At 66.9% G+C, this 15,249-nt stretch overlaps 4 protein-coding genes across 5 annotated transcripts; 3 read left to right on the top strand and 1 right to left on the bottom strand.

The window, feature by feature from the left end:
- Window positions 1-1,313: 1,313 nt before the first annotated feature.
- KDM6B (lysine demethylase 6B) lies at window positions 1,314-10,458 on the top strand. Its single transcript, XM_058675847.1, has 22 exons — window positions 1,314-1,332; window positions 1,535-1,676; window positions 1,767-1,908; window positions 2,047-2,145; window positions 2,250-2,469; window positions 2,570-2,662; window positions 2,764-2,925; window positions 3,015-3,209; window positions 3,297-3,635; window positions 3,720-5,968; window positions 6,060-6,186; window positions 6,298-6,403; window positions 6,926-7,131; window positions 7,240-7,304; window positions 7,390-7,461; window positions 7,555-7,703; window positions 7,849-7,963; window positions 8,061-8,248; window positions 8,344-8,485; window positions 8,582-8,708; window positions 8,822-8,992; window positions 9,225-10,458. The coding sequence occupies exons 3-22, from the start codon at window positions 1,772-1,774 to the stop codon at window positions 9,246-9,248; spliced, it is 4,986 nt and encodes a 1,661-aa protein (XP_058531830.1). The 5' UTR covers window positions 1,314-1,332; window positions 1,535-1,676; window positions 1,767-1,771; the 3' UTR covers window positions 9,249-10,458.
- A 284-nt stretch (window positions 10,459-10,742) lies between these two features.
- Window positions 10,743-11,631, top strand: TMEM88 (transmembrane protein 88). Its single transcript, XM_004594779.2, has 2 exons — window positions 10,743-10,979; window positions 11,091-11,631. The coding sequence occupies exons 1-2, from the start codon at window positions 10,764-10,766 to the stop codon at window positions 11,358-11,360; spliced, it is 486 nt and encodes a 161-aa protein (XP_004594836.1). The 5' UTR covers window positions 10,743-10,763; the 3' UTR covers window positions 11,361-11,631.
- A 484-nt stretch (window positions 11,632-12,115) lies between these two features.
- NAA38 (N-alpha-acetyltransferase 38, NatC auxiliary subunit) lies at window positions 12,116-12,963 on the bottom strand. The gene is made up of 3 exons (XM_004594778.3): window positions 12,701-12,963; window positions 12,347-12,530; window positions 12,116-12,267 (listed from the first exon to the last, which is right to left on the bottom strand). The coding sequence occupies exons 1-3, from the start codon at window positions 12,779-12,781 to the stop codon at window positions 12,155-12,157; spliced, it is 378 nt and encodes a 125-aa protein (XP_004594835.1). The 5' UTR covers window positions 12,782-12,963; the 3' UTR covers window positions 12,116-12,154.
- Window positions 12,964-13,283: 320 nt separating this feature from the next.
- Window positions 13,284-14,704, top strand: LOC101526838 (cytochrome b5 domain-containing protein 1). Of its 2 annotated transcripts, none has more exons than XM_004594777.2 (4): window positions 13,284-13,451; window positions 13,533-13,609; window positions 13,695-13,913; window positions 14,241-14,704. In XM_004594777.2, exons 1-4 carry the CDS (start codon window positions 13,292-13,294, stop codon window positions 14,469-14,471), a joined length of 687 nt encoding a protein of 228 aa, XP_004594834.2. In that variant the 5' UTR covers window positions 13,284-13,291; the 3' UTR covers window positions 14,472-14,704. The 2 variants fall into 2 exon arrangements, with proteins under 2 accessions (XP_004594834.2, XP_058531831.1); XM_058675848.1 differs by having other exon boundaries at window positions 14,209-14,704.
- The last annotated feature ends 545 nt before the right edge of the window (window positions 14,705-15,249 follow it).

Below are 15,249 nucleotides of genomic sequence, written 5' to 3'. Positions count from 1 at the left end.
CCAGGACCTGTCGTGCGCGCTCCCCGGCAGACAGCCGGCTCGGCCCCGCGGCGGGAGAGCTCCGTGAGGACCGGGAGCCCGGCGGGCCCTGTGGGCCGGGTGGAAATTTCCCCCCCGGGCGCAGACCTCGGGCGGCGGGGCCGAAGTTTCCAGCCGCCCCCAGCCCACCGCGGCGCGCTCTCCCCCGGCTTCCTGCCCGGCGCCCGTGGCAGCTGGAGCGCCGGCCCCGCCCCGCCGCTTTGTGCTCGGCCCTCGCCGCCGCTCTTTGTACTCGGGCCTCGCACGGCACCGGTCCCGGGCGCCCGACCGGCCGCCTCCCTGCGGGGAAGCGGGGCACGAGGCCCGAGGGCTGGGGCCGCAGGGCTGGCGCCCGGGGAGGGCAGCGCGGTGGCCGCGGTGGCACGAGCCGGCACCTACGGGAAGGGCGGGGGGCGAGGAGGAAGTGAGAGCTCCGGGTTCTTTAAGGGAGTGGGCGGCGAGAGTGGGACGGGGGTGATGTCACTGCCCGGCGGGCCCCGCCCTCCGCGCCCGGAGGACCCCCTCCCCGCACACTTACACACCCCGCTTCCGCTGCGCAAGTGGCCACGTCACGGGCAACCCCCGAAATCCCCCCTCCCCTGGGGGGCGGGGGCCACGTGGGCCGTGGGGAAGCGCGTGGCCCCGGTGGGGACGGGCACAGAGGAGCCGGGAGCCACGCGAGAGGGGCCACTGGCGAGCGCGGGCCGCGACTTCTGCCCAGCCGGGGGGCGCAGGCGGGGCTGCGGGCGCCTGTCACCGGCCGAAGAGCCAGCAAGGCCCGGGGGAAGTGGAAGCGCCGGAGGAACTGGGTATGCGGCTCGGGAAGGTTTGGAGCGCCGGGAGAACGGCGTGACCCGGGCTCGGGCCGCCCGGCCTCGGGATGAACGATCGCCCAGGATGGGCACTAGGGGAAGCAAGTGAGGGGAGGCGTCGGGTCCGTCCCGCCGCGGTCGGTCGGCCGGCCGGGGGGTGACTCGGGCTGCCTGGCCGGGCTCCCTGGCCGCTCTGGAGGGTGCGTGAGGCTGGCACGGCGCGCCCGGGAAGCTGGCACGGCGCGGGGTCTCCCCCGCGGCCCGGGGTCAGCCCGGGTGGGACCCCAGGCGCGAGCGGCGGGGTCAGAGCGGGGTCACCGGCCCTGTCTGACCGGCTCCGCCGCCCCTCCTCCCGGGACCGCCGGCCCGGCTCACCGCGCTCCCATTGGTTCCGGGCAGGCTGTTACCGAGGCGGAGACACGGGTGATGATTGGCTTTCTGGGGAGAGAGGGAGCGCTGTGATTGGCCAGAGCCCCGGAGCTCGACGTTCTCACGGAGCCGGGTAAGCGGCGCCCTGGGTGGAAGCCGAGCCGCAGCCTGCTCGGGCCGTCCACCGGGCTTCCAGCTGCTCGGTCACACGGGAGGGTCGTGTCCTGGGAGAAAGCCGTGGCGCTGCCTGCCCCGATGACCGCCCTGCCCAGCCCCTGCGCCCTGGCCGTGCGCCGGCCAACCCACCGCATTCTTTCCCCTCCCTCTTTCGGCAGAGCGGGCTGTGAACGGCCCCTGCGGCCGGCTAAGGGCAGTAGGCATCCTTGTCTGAGCGGCTGGAGCTGGAGCGTCGTCCCAGAGAGCTGGGGCAGGGGGCCGTGCCCGATCTCCAGGGCTCCTGGGGCCACTGCTGACCTGGTACTGTGAGCCCTGGGGGCGCGCGTCTGCTGGCAGTCCCGGTTCCTCCCCCCCATCCCCAAGTAAGCGCGTGATCTGTCATCTCTTCAGGCTGGATGCATCGGGCAGTGGACCCTCCAGGGGCCCGCGCTGCTCGGGAAGCCTTTGCCCTCGGGGGCCTGAGCTGTGCTGGGGCCTGGAGCTCCTGCCCGCCCCATCCCCCGCCTCGGAGCACATGGCTGCCGGGAGGCAGGTGAGAGCTCTCCCCATCCCTCCCACAGTCCTGTCCAGTCCAGTCCTGCATGTGGATCTGCTGGCATGCTGTCCTCCACTGCTCAGTTATCCAGTCAGCTTCCTGCTAGCTATGGACAGTGCTGTCTTTTCTCCACAGATGCTCGGCCAGCATTGGGCAGCCCCCACTCCCCGCTCCTCTACCCCCTTCACATGGCAGTAGCTCTGGGCACCCCAATAAGCCCTATTATGCTCCAGGGTGAGTAGGGACTTGGGTGGCTCTGGGGTCACTAGGTAAGGCCGGGGCCATGGCCATGCAGAGGTTCCCTTAGGCCTGACTCCCGCCTCCTCTCTGTTCTGTAGGACATCTGCTCCACGACCCCTCCACGGAAAGTTGGAATCTCTGCATGGCTGTGTTCAGGCGCTGCTCCGGGAGCCAGCCCAGCCTGGACTGTGGGAACAGCTCGGGCAGCTGTATGAGTCGGAGCATGACAGTGAGGAGGCCATATGCTGCTACCACAGCGCCCTGCGATATGGAGGAAGCTTTGCAGAGCTGGGGCCACGGATTGGCCGGCTGCAACAGGTGAGAAGGGGTGGGAGGCGTGACGGTAGGGGCACCAGGGATGTTCCTTCCAGCCCCATGGCCTCACCTAACAATGTTTTCTCGTACCTTGTCCCACCAGGCCCAACTCTGGAATTTTCATGCTGGCTCCTGCCAGCACCGAGCCAAGGTCCTGCCCCCGCTGGAACAAGTATGGAACTTACTGCACCTTGAGGTGAGGCCAGGACTGGGTGATGGGCCAGGGGACCAGGGCTGGGCATCCCCACACCCCGCTCTGCCCCATCACATCCTCTCCCCTTCCCTTTCTGTCCTCAGCACAAACGGAGCTATGGGGTCAAGCGGGGGGGACCCCCGGTGAAGCGAGCTGCCGACCCCCCAGTGGTGCAGCCCGTGCCCCCAGCCCCACTTACGGGCCCCCCTGGGGAGGAGGGCCTGAGCCCCGGGGGCAAGCGCCGGAGAGGCTGCAGTGCTGAGCAGGTAGGCCTGGCTACGGGCCGGCCAGCAGGCCCAGAGGAGGTGGGCCCAGGCCGGCAGGGAGACTTGGTTAACCGCTGCTTCTCTCCTAGACTGGCCTTCCCCCAGGGCTGCCACTGCCCCCACCACCTCCACCACCACCTCCACCACCTCCACCACCACCACCACCACTGCCTGGCCTGGCCACCAGCCCCCCATTTCAGCTGACGAAGCCAGGTTTGTGGAGTACCCTGCATGGAGATGCTTGGGGCCCCGAGCGCAAGGGTTCAGCACCCCCAGAGCGCCAGGTGAGCTCTAATTTGTTGCCTCTCCCCTTTGCCCCACACGCCCCAGGCCCTCCAGATCTGACCAAGTGTGTGCGTTCTCTCCCACAGGAGCAGCGGCACTCGCTGCCTCACTCATATCCATACCCAGCTCCGGCCTACCCCGCGCACCCCCCTGGCCACCGGCTGGTCCCAGCTGCACCCCCAGGTCCGGGCCCCCGCCCCCCAGGAGCAGAGAGCCATGGCTGCCTGCCTGCCACCCGTACCCCCGGAAGTGACCTTAGAGAGAGCAGAGTTCAGAGGTCGCGGATGGACTCCAGCGTTTCACCAGCAGCAACTACCGCCTGCGTGCCTTACGCCCCTTCCCGGCCCCCTGGCCTCCCCGGCACCACCGCCACCAGCAGCAGCAGCAACGTGGGTCTCCGGGGCGTGGAGCCGAGCCCAGGCATTGTGAGTGTCGCTCTCCGCAGGAGGTGGGAGGCTGGGGACTGGTGGCTCAAGTGGCATCCTGATCGTTGTCTCCTGCACCTGCAGCCCGGCGCTGGCCATTACCAAACACCTGCGCTGGAGGTTTCCCACCAGGGCCGCCTGGGGCCCTCGGCACACGGCAGTCGGAAACCGTTCCTGGCGGCTCCCCCTGCCACCCCGCACCTGCCCCTGACACACGGAACCCCCTCGCCCCCTCCGCCCCCCTGTCCCCGCCCTCTGCGCCCCCCAGCCCCTCCAGCCTGGCTGAAGGGCCCAGCATGCCGGGCAGCTCGCGAGGACGGAGAGATCTTAGAGGAGCTCTTCTTTGGGACTGAGGGACCACCCCGCCTTCCTCCCCCTTCCCTCCCCCACCGTGAGGGCTTCTTGGGGCCTCCAGCCCCCCGCTTTTCTGTGGGCACTCAGGATTCGCACACCCCTCCCACTCCCCCAACCACCAGCAGTAGCAGCAGCAGCAGCAGCAATGGCAGCCACAGCAGCAGCCCTACTGGGCCTGTGTCCTTCCCCCCACCTCCCTATCTAGCCAGAAGTATGGAGCCCCTTGCCCAGCCCCCCAGCCCCACGCTGAGCCCCCAGGACCCGCCTCTCGCACCTCTGACTCTTGCCCTGCCTCCAGCCCCTCCGTCCTCCTGCCACCAAAATACCTCAGGAAGCTTCAGGCGCTCGGAGAGCCCCCGGCCCAGGGTCTCCTTCCCAAAGACCCCCGAGGTGGGGCCGGGGCCGTCCCCTGGCCCCCTGAGTAAAGCCCCCCAGCCTGTCCCCCATGGGGTTGGGGAGCTGCCTGCCCGAGGCCCACGGCTCTTTGATTTTCCCCCAACCCCACTGGAGGACCAGTTTGAAGAGCCAGCCGAGTTCAAGATCCTCCCGGATGGGCTGGCCAACATCATGAAGATGCTGGATGAGTCTATTCGCAAGGAGGAGGAGCAGCAACAGCAGGAGGCCACTGGCATCCCCCCGCCCCCGCTGAAAGAGCCCTTCGTATCTCTGCAGCCCCCCTTCCCCACCGACACAGCCCCCACCCCCACTGCTGCTTCCACAGCCGCTGCTGCCACCACCGCCACCGCCACCACCGTGGCCACCCAGGAGGAGAACAAGTCACCACCAGCCCTACCACCACCACCGCCTCTAGCCAAGTTCCCTCCGCCACCCCAGCCCCAGCACCCCCCACCTGCCCCGGCCCCGGCCCCAGCCCCCACCCCAGCCCCCGCCCCAGCAGCCAACCCTGCCAGTCTGCTCAAGTCCTTGGCCTCTGTGCTGGAGGGACAGAAGTACTGTTATCGGGGGACCGGAACAGCTGTTTCCACGCGACCTGGGCCCTCACCCACTACTCAGTATTCCCCCGGTCCCCCATCAGGTGCTACCCCCCCAGTGCCCACCTCAGCGGCCCCCAGTGCCCAGGGCTCCCCACAGCCGTCCGCTTCCTCGTCATCTCAGTTCTCTACCTCAGGCGGGCCCTGGGCCCGGGAGCGCAGGACAGGCCAAGAGCCAGCCCTGGGCCCCACGCCCCCTACCCAGCCACCTCCGCCCCCACTCACTGCGCGCTCAGAGTCTGAGGTGCTAGAAGAAATCAGCCGGGCGTGTGAGACCCTCGTGGAGCGGGTGGGCCGTGGCGCCTCCGATCCGGCCCACCCTGGGGACATGGCAGAGCCAGCAGACAGCGGGGCAGAGCGGCTGCTGCCTTCCACACAGACCAAGGAGGAGAGTGGGGGGGCAGCGACAGCGATGGCGACCGCCATGGCGGTGGCAGCAGGGCCAGGCAGCAGCAAGCGGCGGCAGAAGGAGCACCAGAAGGAGCACCGACGGCACCGGCGGGCCTGTAAGGACAGCGTGGGCCGGAGGCCGCGTGAGGGCAGGGCCAAGGCCAAGGCCAAGGCCCCCAAAGAAAAGAGCCGCCGGGTGCTGGGGAACCTCGACCTGCAGAGCGAGGAGATCCAGGGTCGTGAGAAGGCACGGCCAGACCTTGGTGGGGCCTCCAAGTCCAAGCCACCCACGGCGCCAGCTGTAACCCCACCGGCTCCGGCGTCCTCAGCACAGCCCACGGCCCCCTCAGCTCCTGGCCCTGGCCCCGGGAAAAAGACTCGGGAGGAGACTCCGGGACCCCCGGGGGTGAGCCGTGCTGACATGCTGAAGCTGCGCTCGCTCAGTGAGGGCCCGCCAAAGGAGCTCAAGATCCGGCTCATCAAGGTGGAGAGTGGCGACAAGGAGACCTTCATCGCCTCTGAGGTGGAGGAGCGGCGGCTGCGCATGGCCGACCTCACCATCAGCCACTGCGCCGCAGATGTCGTGCGTGCCAGCAAGTGAGTGGGGGGCTGTGGTGCACTATGCTGCTCGCCCAGCCCCTGGCCAGCGTGCCCTGGCCGTGCTCACGGTGACACTGTCCCCCCACAGGAACGCCAAGGTGAAAGGGAAGTTCCGGGAGTCTTACCTTTCCCCCGCCCAGTCTGTGAAACCCAAGATCAACACCGAGGAGAAGCTGCCGCGGGAGAAGCTCAACCCACCCACCCCCAGCATCTATGTACGCAGCGGCCACCTGCCCCTGCCGGGGGGGCTTCAAGAAGGGGGTGGGCAGCTGGGTGCCTGGAGCCCAGGATAGGCTCTGACCCTGCCTCTCCTGGTCACCTCTTAGCTGGAGAGCAAACGGGACGCCTTCTCCCCAGTGCTGCTGCAGTTCTGCACAGACCCGCGCAATCCCATCACGGTCATCCGGGGCCTGGCAGGTTCCCTGCGGCTCAGTGAGTGGGGGGCTGCCAGGATCTGGGGTGCTGTGGACCCTCCGAGAACCTCTCAGGAGCACTCCCCACTGGCATGGCAGCCATCCTTGCTAGCCTTGGGCCCCTGCCCAAACACAAAAGCAAAGGAAGTCATATGGAAACCTCAAGGGTCCTGCAGCCCTCCCCGGGTTCCCCAGAGCCCCCATTCTGGGCACTGCTGGGCTAGCCCTTAAGCGGGTTCCAACGAGGTCTTACGGAAGCTGCCAGGCCTTGGGTAGTGGAAGTGGGGGCTGTGCACACACACTTGCCCAGCTGCACCCCTGAGGACTCTGGTTTCAGGGTTGGGGCCTGGAGCTCTGAAGGAAAGAGGGGGACTGGGGAGGGCCTAGGAAGGGGCAAGTCCCCCAGCTGTGTTGAGGGAACCTGGGGCCGAGCCCCACAAAGGCTGTATCGATTTTGTCCAAGGCCCAGGAGGTAGGAAGGAGGGGTTGGGTCCTCTGTCACCGTGCTCTGCCCCAATTACCTACTGACCCTCCCCCGCAGACTTGGGCCTTTTTTCCACCAAGACGCTGGTGGAAGCGAGTGGCGAGCACACAGTGGAGGTGCGCACCCAAGTGCAGCAGCCCTCAGATGAAAACTGGGATCTGACGGGCACGCGGCAGATCTGGCCCTGTGAGAGCTCCCGCTCCCACACCACCATTGCCAAGTATGCACAGTACCAGGCTTCGTCCTTCCAGGAGTCACTGCAGGTGAGCAGGGAGGCGTGTGGGCAGAAGTTGTGGCACTGGCGTGGGGGGTTCTGCTGCGCAGGCTGCTGCCGTCACTCACCAGCCCTGCTACTTTCTGTGGCCGAGTAGGAGGAGAAGGAAAGTGAAGATGATGAGTCTGAGGAGCCAGACAGCACCACCGGCACCCCTCCGAGGTGAGGTCTGCTTGTGCCCCTCCCTTCGCAGCCCTGCCCCGCCCCCCCCGTGCTCCCTGCCAACTTGTGCCCTTTGCCCCAGCAGCAGCGCACCAGACCCCAAGAGCCATCACATCATCAAGTTCGGCACCAACATTGATCTGTCTGACGCCAAGCGGTCAGTGGGCTTACACCAGCCCCGCGGGGCCTGGGGTGTATGCAGGGCTCAGTGCTCAGGATTTCTTCCCGTGGTTCCCCTGCCCGCCCTCAGGTGGAAGCCCCAGCTGCAGGAGCTGCTGAAGCTGCCCGCCTTCATGCGGGTAACGTCCACGGGGAACATGCTGAGCCACGTGGGCCACACCATCCTGGGCATGAACACTGTGCAGCTATACATGAAGGTCCCTGGCAGCAGGACGCCAGGTGTGCTGCTCGCGGCCCCAGGGGGCGCGTGGAGGGGCGGAGGGGGAACGGGGACCGGTGGGGTCATCCCAGTGTCCCACGAGGGCTCGCCCCAGTGTCCCACGAGGGCTCAGACGGCCCTGCTGCTCCCGGCTGCCCCCTGCAGGTCACCAGGAGAACAACAACTTCTGCTCGGTCAACATCAACATCGGCCCCGGTGACTGTGAGTGGTTCGCGGTGCACGAGCACTACTGGGAGACCATCAGCGCCTTCTGTGACCGGTGCGTGCCGCCCCCATCCCCGGCTGGCCACCCCGCCGTATCCCAGCCCTGCTCCCGGGGTCCCCGGCCGCCCACCTGAACCTCAGTCTCCTTGCAGGCACGGCGTGGACTACCTGACGGGCTCCTGGTGGCCGATTCTGGACGACCTGTACGCGTCCAACATCCCCGTGTACCGCTTTGTGCAGCGGCCCGGGGACCTCGTGTGGATCAACGCAGGGACCGTGCACTGGGTGCAGGCCACGGGCTGGTGCAACAACATCGCCTGGAACGTGGGGCCTCTCACCGGTAAGGGCGCGTCGGCGCCGGCGAGCAGGGAGGCCCGGGTTGCTGGGCCCGCGGAGCCCGCCGGATCGTCGGTAACCACGCCGTGTGGCTCGCAGCCTATCAGTACCAGCTGGCCCTGGAGCGATACGAGTGGAACGAGGTGAAGAACGTCAAGTCCATCGTGCCGATGATCCACGTGTCCTGGAACGTGGCGCGCACCGTCAAGATCAGCGACCCCGACTTGTTCAAGATGATCAAGTGAGGACGCCCCACCTGCGCCGGCCACGCCACGGCCCCCACCCCAGCCCCCCGGGCGGGTCCCCACCTCATGGCCACCGCCTCCCGGGCCCGCAGGTTCTGCCTCCTGCAGTCCATGAAACACTGCCAGGTGCAGCGTGAGAGTCTGGTGCGGGCCGGGAAGAAAATCGCCTACCAGGGCCGGGTCAAGGACGAGCCCGCCTACTACTGCAACGAGTGCGACGTGAGTGGCCGCCGCGGGGCTGGGCGGGGTGCGGCCGTCCCCTGGCCCCTGACCGCCCCTGGCCCCTGACCGCCCCTGGCCGCCCCTGACCGCCCCTGGCCGCCCTGTCGCAGGTGGAGGTGTTCAACATCCTGTTCGTGACGAGCGAGAATGGCAGCCGCAACACGTACCTGGTGCACTGTGAGGGCTGCGCGCGGAGGCGCAGCGCGGGCCTGCAGGGCGTGGTGGTGCTGGAGCAGTACCGCACCGAGGAGCTGGCGCAGGCCTACGACGCCTTCACGCTGGTGAGCACCGCGGGTCAGGAGGACGGGAGGGCAGAGGAGCCGGGAGGACCGGGAGGACCGGGAGGACTGAGAGGACCGGGAGGACCCGGGAGGGCAGAGGACCCGGGAGGACCCGGGAGGACCGGGAGGACCCGGGAGGGCAGAGGACCCGGGAGGACCGGGAGGACCGGGAGGGCGGGGAGGACCTGGGCCTCGGCCCCAGCCCTGAGCCGCCCGCCCCCTCGCCCCGCAGGCCCCGGCCAGCACGTCGCGATGAGGCCCAGCCTGCACAGGGCGCCCGCCGCGGGGCCACCAGCACACGCCTGGGCTGGACCTGGGTCCCGCCTCCGGCCGCCAAGGGGTCGGGCCCAGCCCTTCCACCTTACTGGCAGCTCCCCCTCACTTAATTTATTAAGAAAAAGTTTTTTTTAAAACAAATATGAGGAAAAAAAGGAAAAAAAAAAGGGAGACGGGGCGGGGGTCTGGCAGCCCCTCCCCGCCCCAGCGCCTCCCTCACCGACTTTGGCCTTTCTAAGCAACAGACACAAGGACCAGGCCCCGCGGAGGCGGCGGGGGTCGCATACGGGTTCCCTCACGCCTGCCGCCCGCCCCGGCGCCCGCGCGGCTCGTGTGTACATAGACTTCCGGCAGCCGAGGCCCCGAGCTTCTCCCCACGGACGCCCCCTGCCCGGAACCGCCTTGTTGGCTTTGTTTCCTTTTTTTTTCTTTGTGACTCCCGCCCGACGCTGGCTGACCCCTGTCCGTGTCTCTCGTTTAGTCACTCGGTTATGATTTGTATTTTTTTTGTTTTGTTTTTAATTTATAACAGTCCCACTCACCTCTATTTATTCATTTTTGGCAAAACCCAACTTCCCGCAACGCCTCCCCTGACCCCCAGCCATCGCTCCTCCCCATCTCGCGCCCCTGCCCTGCGGGGACCTGCCCCGGCCGCCCGCCCCGTCGGGCCGGCTTCTCATGGTGCTCAAGCCCGCTCCCCTCCCCTGCGTCCTGCACTTTTTTCTCGGACCAGTGCCCCCCCCCAGACCCCGACCTCCACACCCGGTCCCCCCAACCCCGCCTGAGGGTGAGCGACTCCTGTACTGTAGGGGAAGAAGTGGGAACTGAAATGGTATTTTGTAAAAAAAAAAAAAAGAAAAGAAAGAAAAAAGATAATAATAATAATAAAAGAAAAATTAAATAAATACATAAAATTTTAAAATTTTTTAAAAGTTTTAAAGAAGTATGAGGAAGAGGCGTCCCGACCTTCCTGCCGTTCCGGGGCCCTCATCACTTGTTTTCGTTTTTGTTTTTTACGCTGGGGCTGCGGAGGGTGGGGGACCCCCAGTCCCACCCCCTCGCTCTGCACTGTCCCTCTGCTCCTAGGGCCAGAGGGGTCTTCCCAATCCCATCCCCCCTCGGTGATTTTTGTGTGAGAATATTAATATTAAAAATAAAAGCAGGGAAAAAAAAGCCACACAGAACCACAACCCCTGTTTGGATGATACGGTGCTGGCGATAGCGGGGAGGCGGGCGGCGAGGCGGTGATGGATGGGGCGCCCCGGCGCAGACCCCGGCGGGCGGCCGGCCAGGGGAGCCCTCGCCAGGCGCCTGTGGAATGTCCAGCGCTCCGGGCTGCCCCTCGGGACGGGGGTGCCTAATCCTGGAGCCGCATTCCAGGATAAGGGGGGTGGGGAGAGGCTGCGCCGGGGGAGGGGCAGGAAGGAGGGTTATAAGGGCCGTGGTGTCCAGGACGGCTGGGCAGCGGGCGGGCGGGCGGGAGCCGGGCTGGGCCATGGCGGATGTCCTCGGGGCGCAGCGCCCTGCTGCCGGCAGCGTGGGCGGCCCGGAGCCCCGGGACCCCCTGGACTGCTGGGCCTGCGCGGTGCTGGTGACGGCCCAGAATCTTCTGGTAGCTGCCTTCAATCTTCTCCTCTTGGCGCTGGTGTTGGGGACCGTCCTGCTCCCAGCTGTCACCATGCTGGGCTTCGGCTTCCTCTGCCACTCCCAGGTGAGCCGAGCCCCAGGGGCTGCGGGAGGGAGGCGTGATGTGGGATCCGAGGGTCCTGCGGCCCAGGGGAGCGCGTGGAGGCCCTGATGCAGCCCCCTTTCCTGCCCACAGTTCCTGCGCTCCCAGGCACCCCCGTGCACGGCGCACCTGCGGGACCCCGGCTTCACGGCCCTGCTGGTCAGCGGCTTCCTGCTCCTCGTGCCACTGCTGGTGCTTGCCCTGGCCAGCTACCGCCGCCTCTGCCTGCGCCTCCGCCTGGCCGACTGCCTCGTGCCCTACAGCCGGGCCCTTTATCGGCGCCGGCGCGACTCACAGCCCCGGCAAAGCCGGGCCTCGTCAGGGTCCCAGGGTGCCCCCACGCCGGGGAAGGTCTGGGTCTGAGGACCATCCCCGTCAGCCCAAGGACTTGCAGCCCCAGGATCTTCTGCCCTCTGCCGAGACCCCCGTGCGCGTGGGAACTCAGTGCTGGCACCACCTCGCCTGCCCCAGGGCACCCTGCTTGCCTCTCACTTCCCCACATTTGACTTCCGGACATCCGGGCTGGGCCCTACACGGCCTCCCCACGCCTCCCTGAGCACGCCTGGGACAAGGAAGCCTGGCAAGTCTCCCTTCCCTTTTCTGGGGTGGAGGGGAGCCGTGATCACACACCAATAAAGCATTAATGATCCCAAAGTGCACACGGGTGGCCTCAATGCCCTCACAGCTGCCTGTGCCCAGGGGCAGGAAGTGAGCGCGCCCCTGGGTTGCAAAGGGGTAGACCTCAGCATCCGCGGACCTCCCTGCCTTCCCCCATCGCACCAGACTCCGGGACTCTGTCCCCAACTCCAAAGTCTCCGCCCCAATCCCAGCGTGGCGCAAGGGGAGGTGGGGCTGCTGGTGCGGCCTTTCCCCCCTTGGGGACCCGAGCTCAGAGGAACTCGGCCGCTGCCAGGCCGGGGTGGGAAACAATGGGCCTTCCGGAGCAGGATGACACCCTCTTCCCGCCCGCAGCTCCAGCAGCAATCCTGGAGGAGCTGCGTGGGAGGCCAGACGCCGCAGGGGCGCAGCCTGCAGGTGGCCGGCTCTCCAGGTCCCCATCCCACCCTTCGGGGGACGGGGCGGCGCCTGCCCTGACACCCCAGCTACACACAGACGGGTCCTTCCATGTTCGTTCAGTTTAATGATGTCTGAAGGGGTCAGAGATACGGGGGCCCCGCCAGGCTCTCCCTCTGCACCTCGACAGAGACGATGTGGTGTCCGGGCACCATGGCCAGGCCCAGGACCCGGGGCTCCCCGGCCGAGAAGGAATCTGGAAAGAAGGGGCAGAGCGTGAGAGATGCGCGCCGGTCCCGCCCCCTGCGGGCCCTGCGGGCTCCCCGGGCACTGACCCGACGGCTTCAGGAATTCCTGCGCCGAACCCAGGATCACGTTGCAGTCGCGATCGGTGCAGAGGAAGCAGCCCACCAGTGTCCGTCCGTCCGTCATGCGGATGCGCATGGTCTTGTTGAGCAGCGCCTCGAGCTGCTGCCGGGCGCGCGCGGCGGGCGAGTCCTCCCGCTCGGCGTCCGAGTCCTGGCGGGACGCACGCTCAGACCCCGCGGAACTACAGCTCCCGGCAGGCCCCGGGGCGCCGACGCACCCAGAGGCTGCCGGGAGCTGCAGTCCCCCGCCCCGCCCCCCAGAACCCCCATCTTGCTGCCCGGAGACCCCTCCAGCCCCAGAACCCGGGCTCCCGCGCTGACCCCGGCGCTGGAGCTGCTCTGCCGCCGACTGCAGCAGCCGTTCTCCTCTCGTAGCAACATGGTGGGTCCGGCTCCGGCCATTTGCCCTAGGGACCTGACTCGGGCCCTAAAACTTCCCGAGAAACCTTTCGGGTCCGGCGACCTGAGATCTCGCGAGCACTCACGACCTTTTTTTTTTTCTTCTTCCCCGCGAAATCGCGTCTCCTCCGCCTGGTCTCCTGGGCAATGCGTAGATCTCGCGAGACGACCTCCAGCAGCCACGTGACGTAGCGAGGCGGCCTTCTGCACGCTGGCCTTCCTGCCTATTCCTGCCGCGGCAGCGCGCCCTGCCCTCCCGCCCGCGCAGCCCCGGACGCCGAGCTGAGATGCGGCGTGTTCGCGTCCCCTCGAGGCCTTCGCGTGACCGACCTGGCCTCGGACTACGTGTCCCAGCAGCCCCAGCGCCTCCTCGCCCGCGGTGGGGGGCGCTCGGTGTACGGTGGCCGCACAGGGACAATGGTTTCCATGCCAGCAGGCCGACGCGCTCCCTCCGCTCCCGGCCCGGCGTGATCGCGCAGCCGGGGGTTTGCCCGCCGCCGTGGAGCCGCAGCCATGCCGCGCCGGGGGCTCGTGGCTGGGCCCGACTTCGAGTATTTCAAGCGTCGCTTTTTTACGCCGGCGGAGGTGGCCGCACACAACCAGGCCGAGGACCTCTGGGTGTCGTACCTGGGGTACGTGTACGACCTGACCCCGCTGGCACAGGAGTACAAGGGTAAGGGCCGCGTGCGGGTCGGGGCAGGGAGCGACGCGCGGTCCTCGGGCCCCCGCGCTGACCGTTGCCGCCCCTTCCCAGGGAACCTGCTGCTGAAACCCATCGTGGAGGTTGCGGGCCAGGACATCAGCCACTGGTTTGATCCGAAGACCAAGGACGTGAGTTCCGCTGGAAGCTGGGGGTCGGCGGGAGAAGCTGGGCCGTCCCACGCCTGCCCCAACCCCCTCCGCCCCTGCTTTGCAGATCCGCAAGCACATCGACCCCCTGACAGGCTGCCTGCGGTACCGCACGCCGCGGGGCCGCTTTGTGCACGTGCCGCCCCAGCTGCCCCGCTCGGACTGGGCCAACGACTTCGGGAAGCCCTGGTGGCAGGGGTCGCAGTACGAGGTGGGCCGACTGTCCCCCAAGACCCGGAACATCCGCATCATCAACACGCTCACGTCCCAGGAGCACACGCTGGAGGTGAGGTGCTGCGGGGCGGCAGGCGGGTGCCCCTAGCCAGACGTGCGGTGTCTGCTTCCCAGAGCACTTGGGTGCAGAGTTGGGGATCCCGGGAGTGTTGGCCCAGGAGGAGGCTCATGCAGGTCACTGATGGCTACAAGCGCGGGTGTCCTTGGTCAGCGATCCCGCGTGGTTACCAGCCTGCCTGGGCCCCTCGTGAGGGCCACCTGTTGGAACTGTTCCCGCAGACAGACCTAGTCTCCGGGACGGGGACCTGCTCCCGGGTCAGGAATACAGGGTCGCGTGTTCCACCCAGGCCTGGGGCCGGGCGCGCCCCTGTTTGTCCAGGTGGGGGCGCTGGAGTCCATGTGGGAAATCCTCCACCGCTACCTCCCCTACAACGAGCACGCGGCCAGCTACACGTGGAAGTACGAAGGCAAGAACCTCAGCATGAACGACACCCTGGAAGAGAACGGCATCCGGGACGAGGAGGAGGAATTCGACTTTCTTAGCATGGACGGCTCGCTGCACACCCCCGCGATTCTGCTCTACTTCAACGATGACCTCACAGAGCTGTAGGAGAGGAGCTACCAGCTCCCGGAGAGTGGAGGCCACTTGGAGTCTGACCTTGTCTGTGCCCTGAGGAAAAGCGGGGGAGGGGAGCGCTGGGCCCAGCCCCCCACGCCCCTTTGGAAAACTGGCTGGTGGTCCCTGGGCTCTTGTAAAGTGTTGGGTCCCATTCCCCAGCTTGGAGGGGGGCCAGCCTGGAAACAGGAGAGCCACGGGGAGCTGGGACTAGGAAGTCACCGGCCTTGACCACACACAAAAGGGAAAGATAGGAAGTGAGTGATTCGCAGGAGATGAGGCTGGACAGGATACTGCCTAACAGAACCACCCACAGAGTGGGCCTCCACTCCTGCTACTTGATGTGTCCATGTGCCAGAACTTGGACTCTGTGGCAGTAATACACACTGGTTAGCAAGCAGACCAGGAGGCACAGCCACGTCTCGCCAGCCCCCAAGGCCTTGTTCTTCCCGCTGCCTTTCCCCGTGGCCAGCCTCACGCTGGTGTTAGCTCTTGGCCAGGTGTTGGGATGTTCTGCTAGCTCTCTCACTGCGTGATGGGACAGAGTGGGCCTTGGGTGTCACCAGCAGTTACCGGCCCTGTCAGGGGAGTCACAGGGTGGGCTACTTCCTTGTCAGTCTCATGGCAAAGATGTCTTCCAACTTTGTTGAGGCAGAGGTAGTTCTAAGGAAAGAAAGGATGGGGAGAGAGCCCGAGCAGGGGCCCTGGGAGGAGGCCACATGTTCACGGTGAACACATGGGCTGGCCTTGCCAAGCAGTGACTCCAAGAAAG

The sequence above is a fragment of the Ochotona princeps genome, chromosome 17 (assembly GCF_030435755.1).
Source record: "Ochotona princeps isolate mOchPri1 chromosome 17, mOchPri1.hap1, whole genome shotgun sequence".
Taxonomy (NCBI): Eukaryota; Metazoa; Chordata; class Mammalia; order Lagomorpha; family Ochotonidae; genus Ochotona; species Ochotona princeps.
Note: the sequence above shows the minus strand (reverse complement) of the source record. Positions and strands in the feature narration are given on the sequence as shown.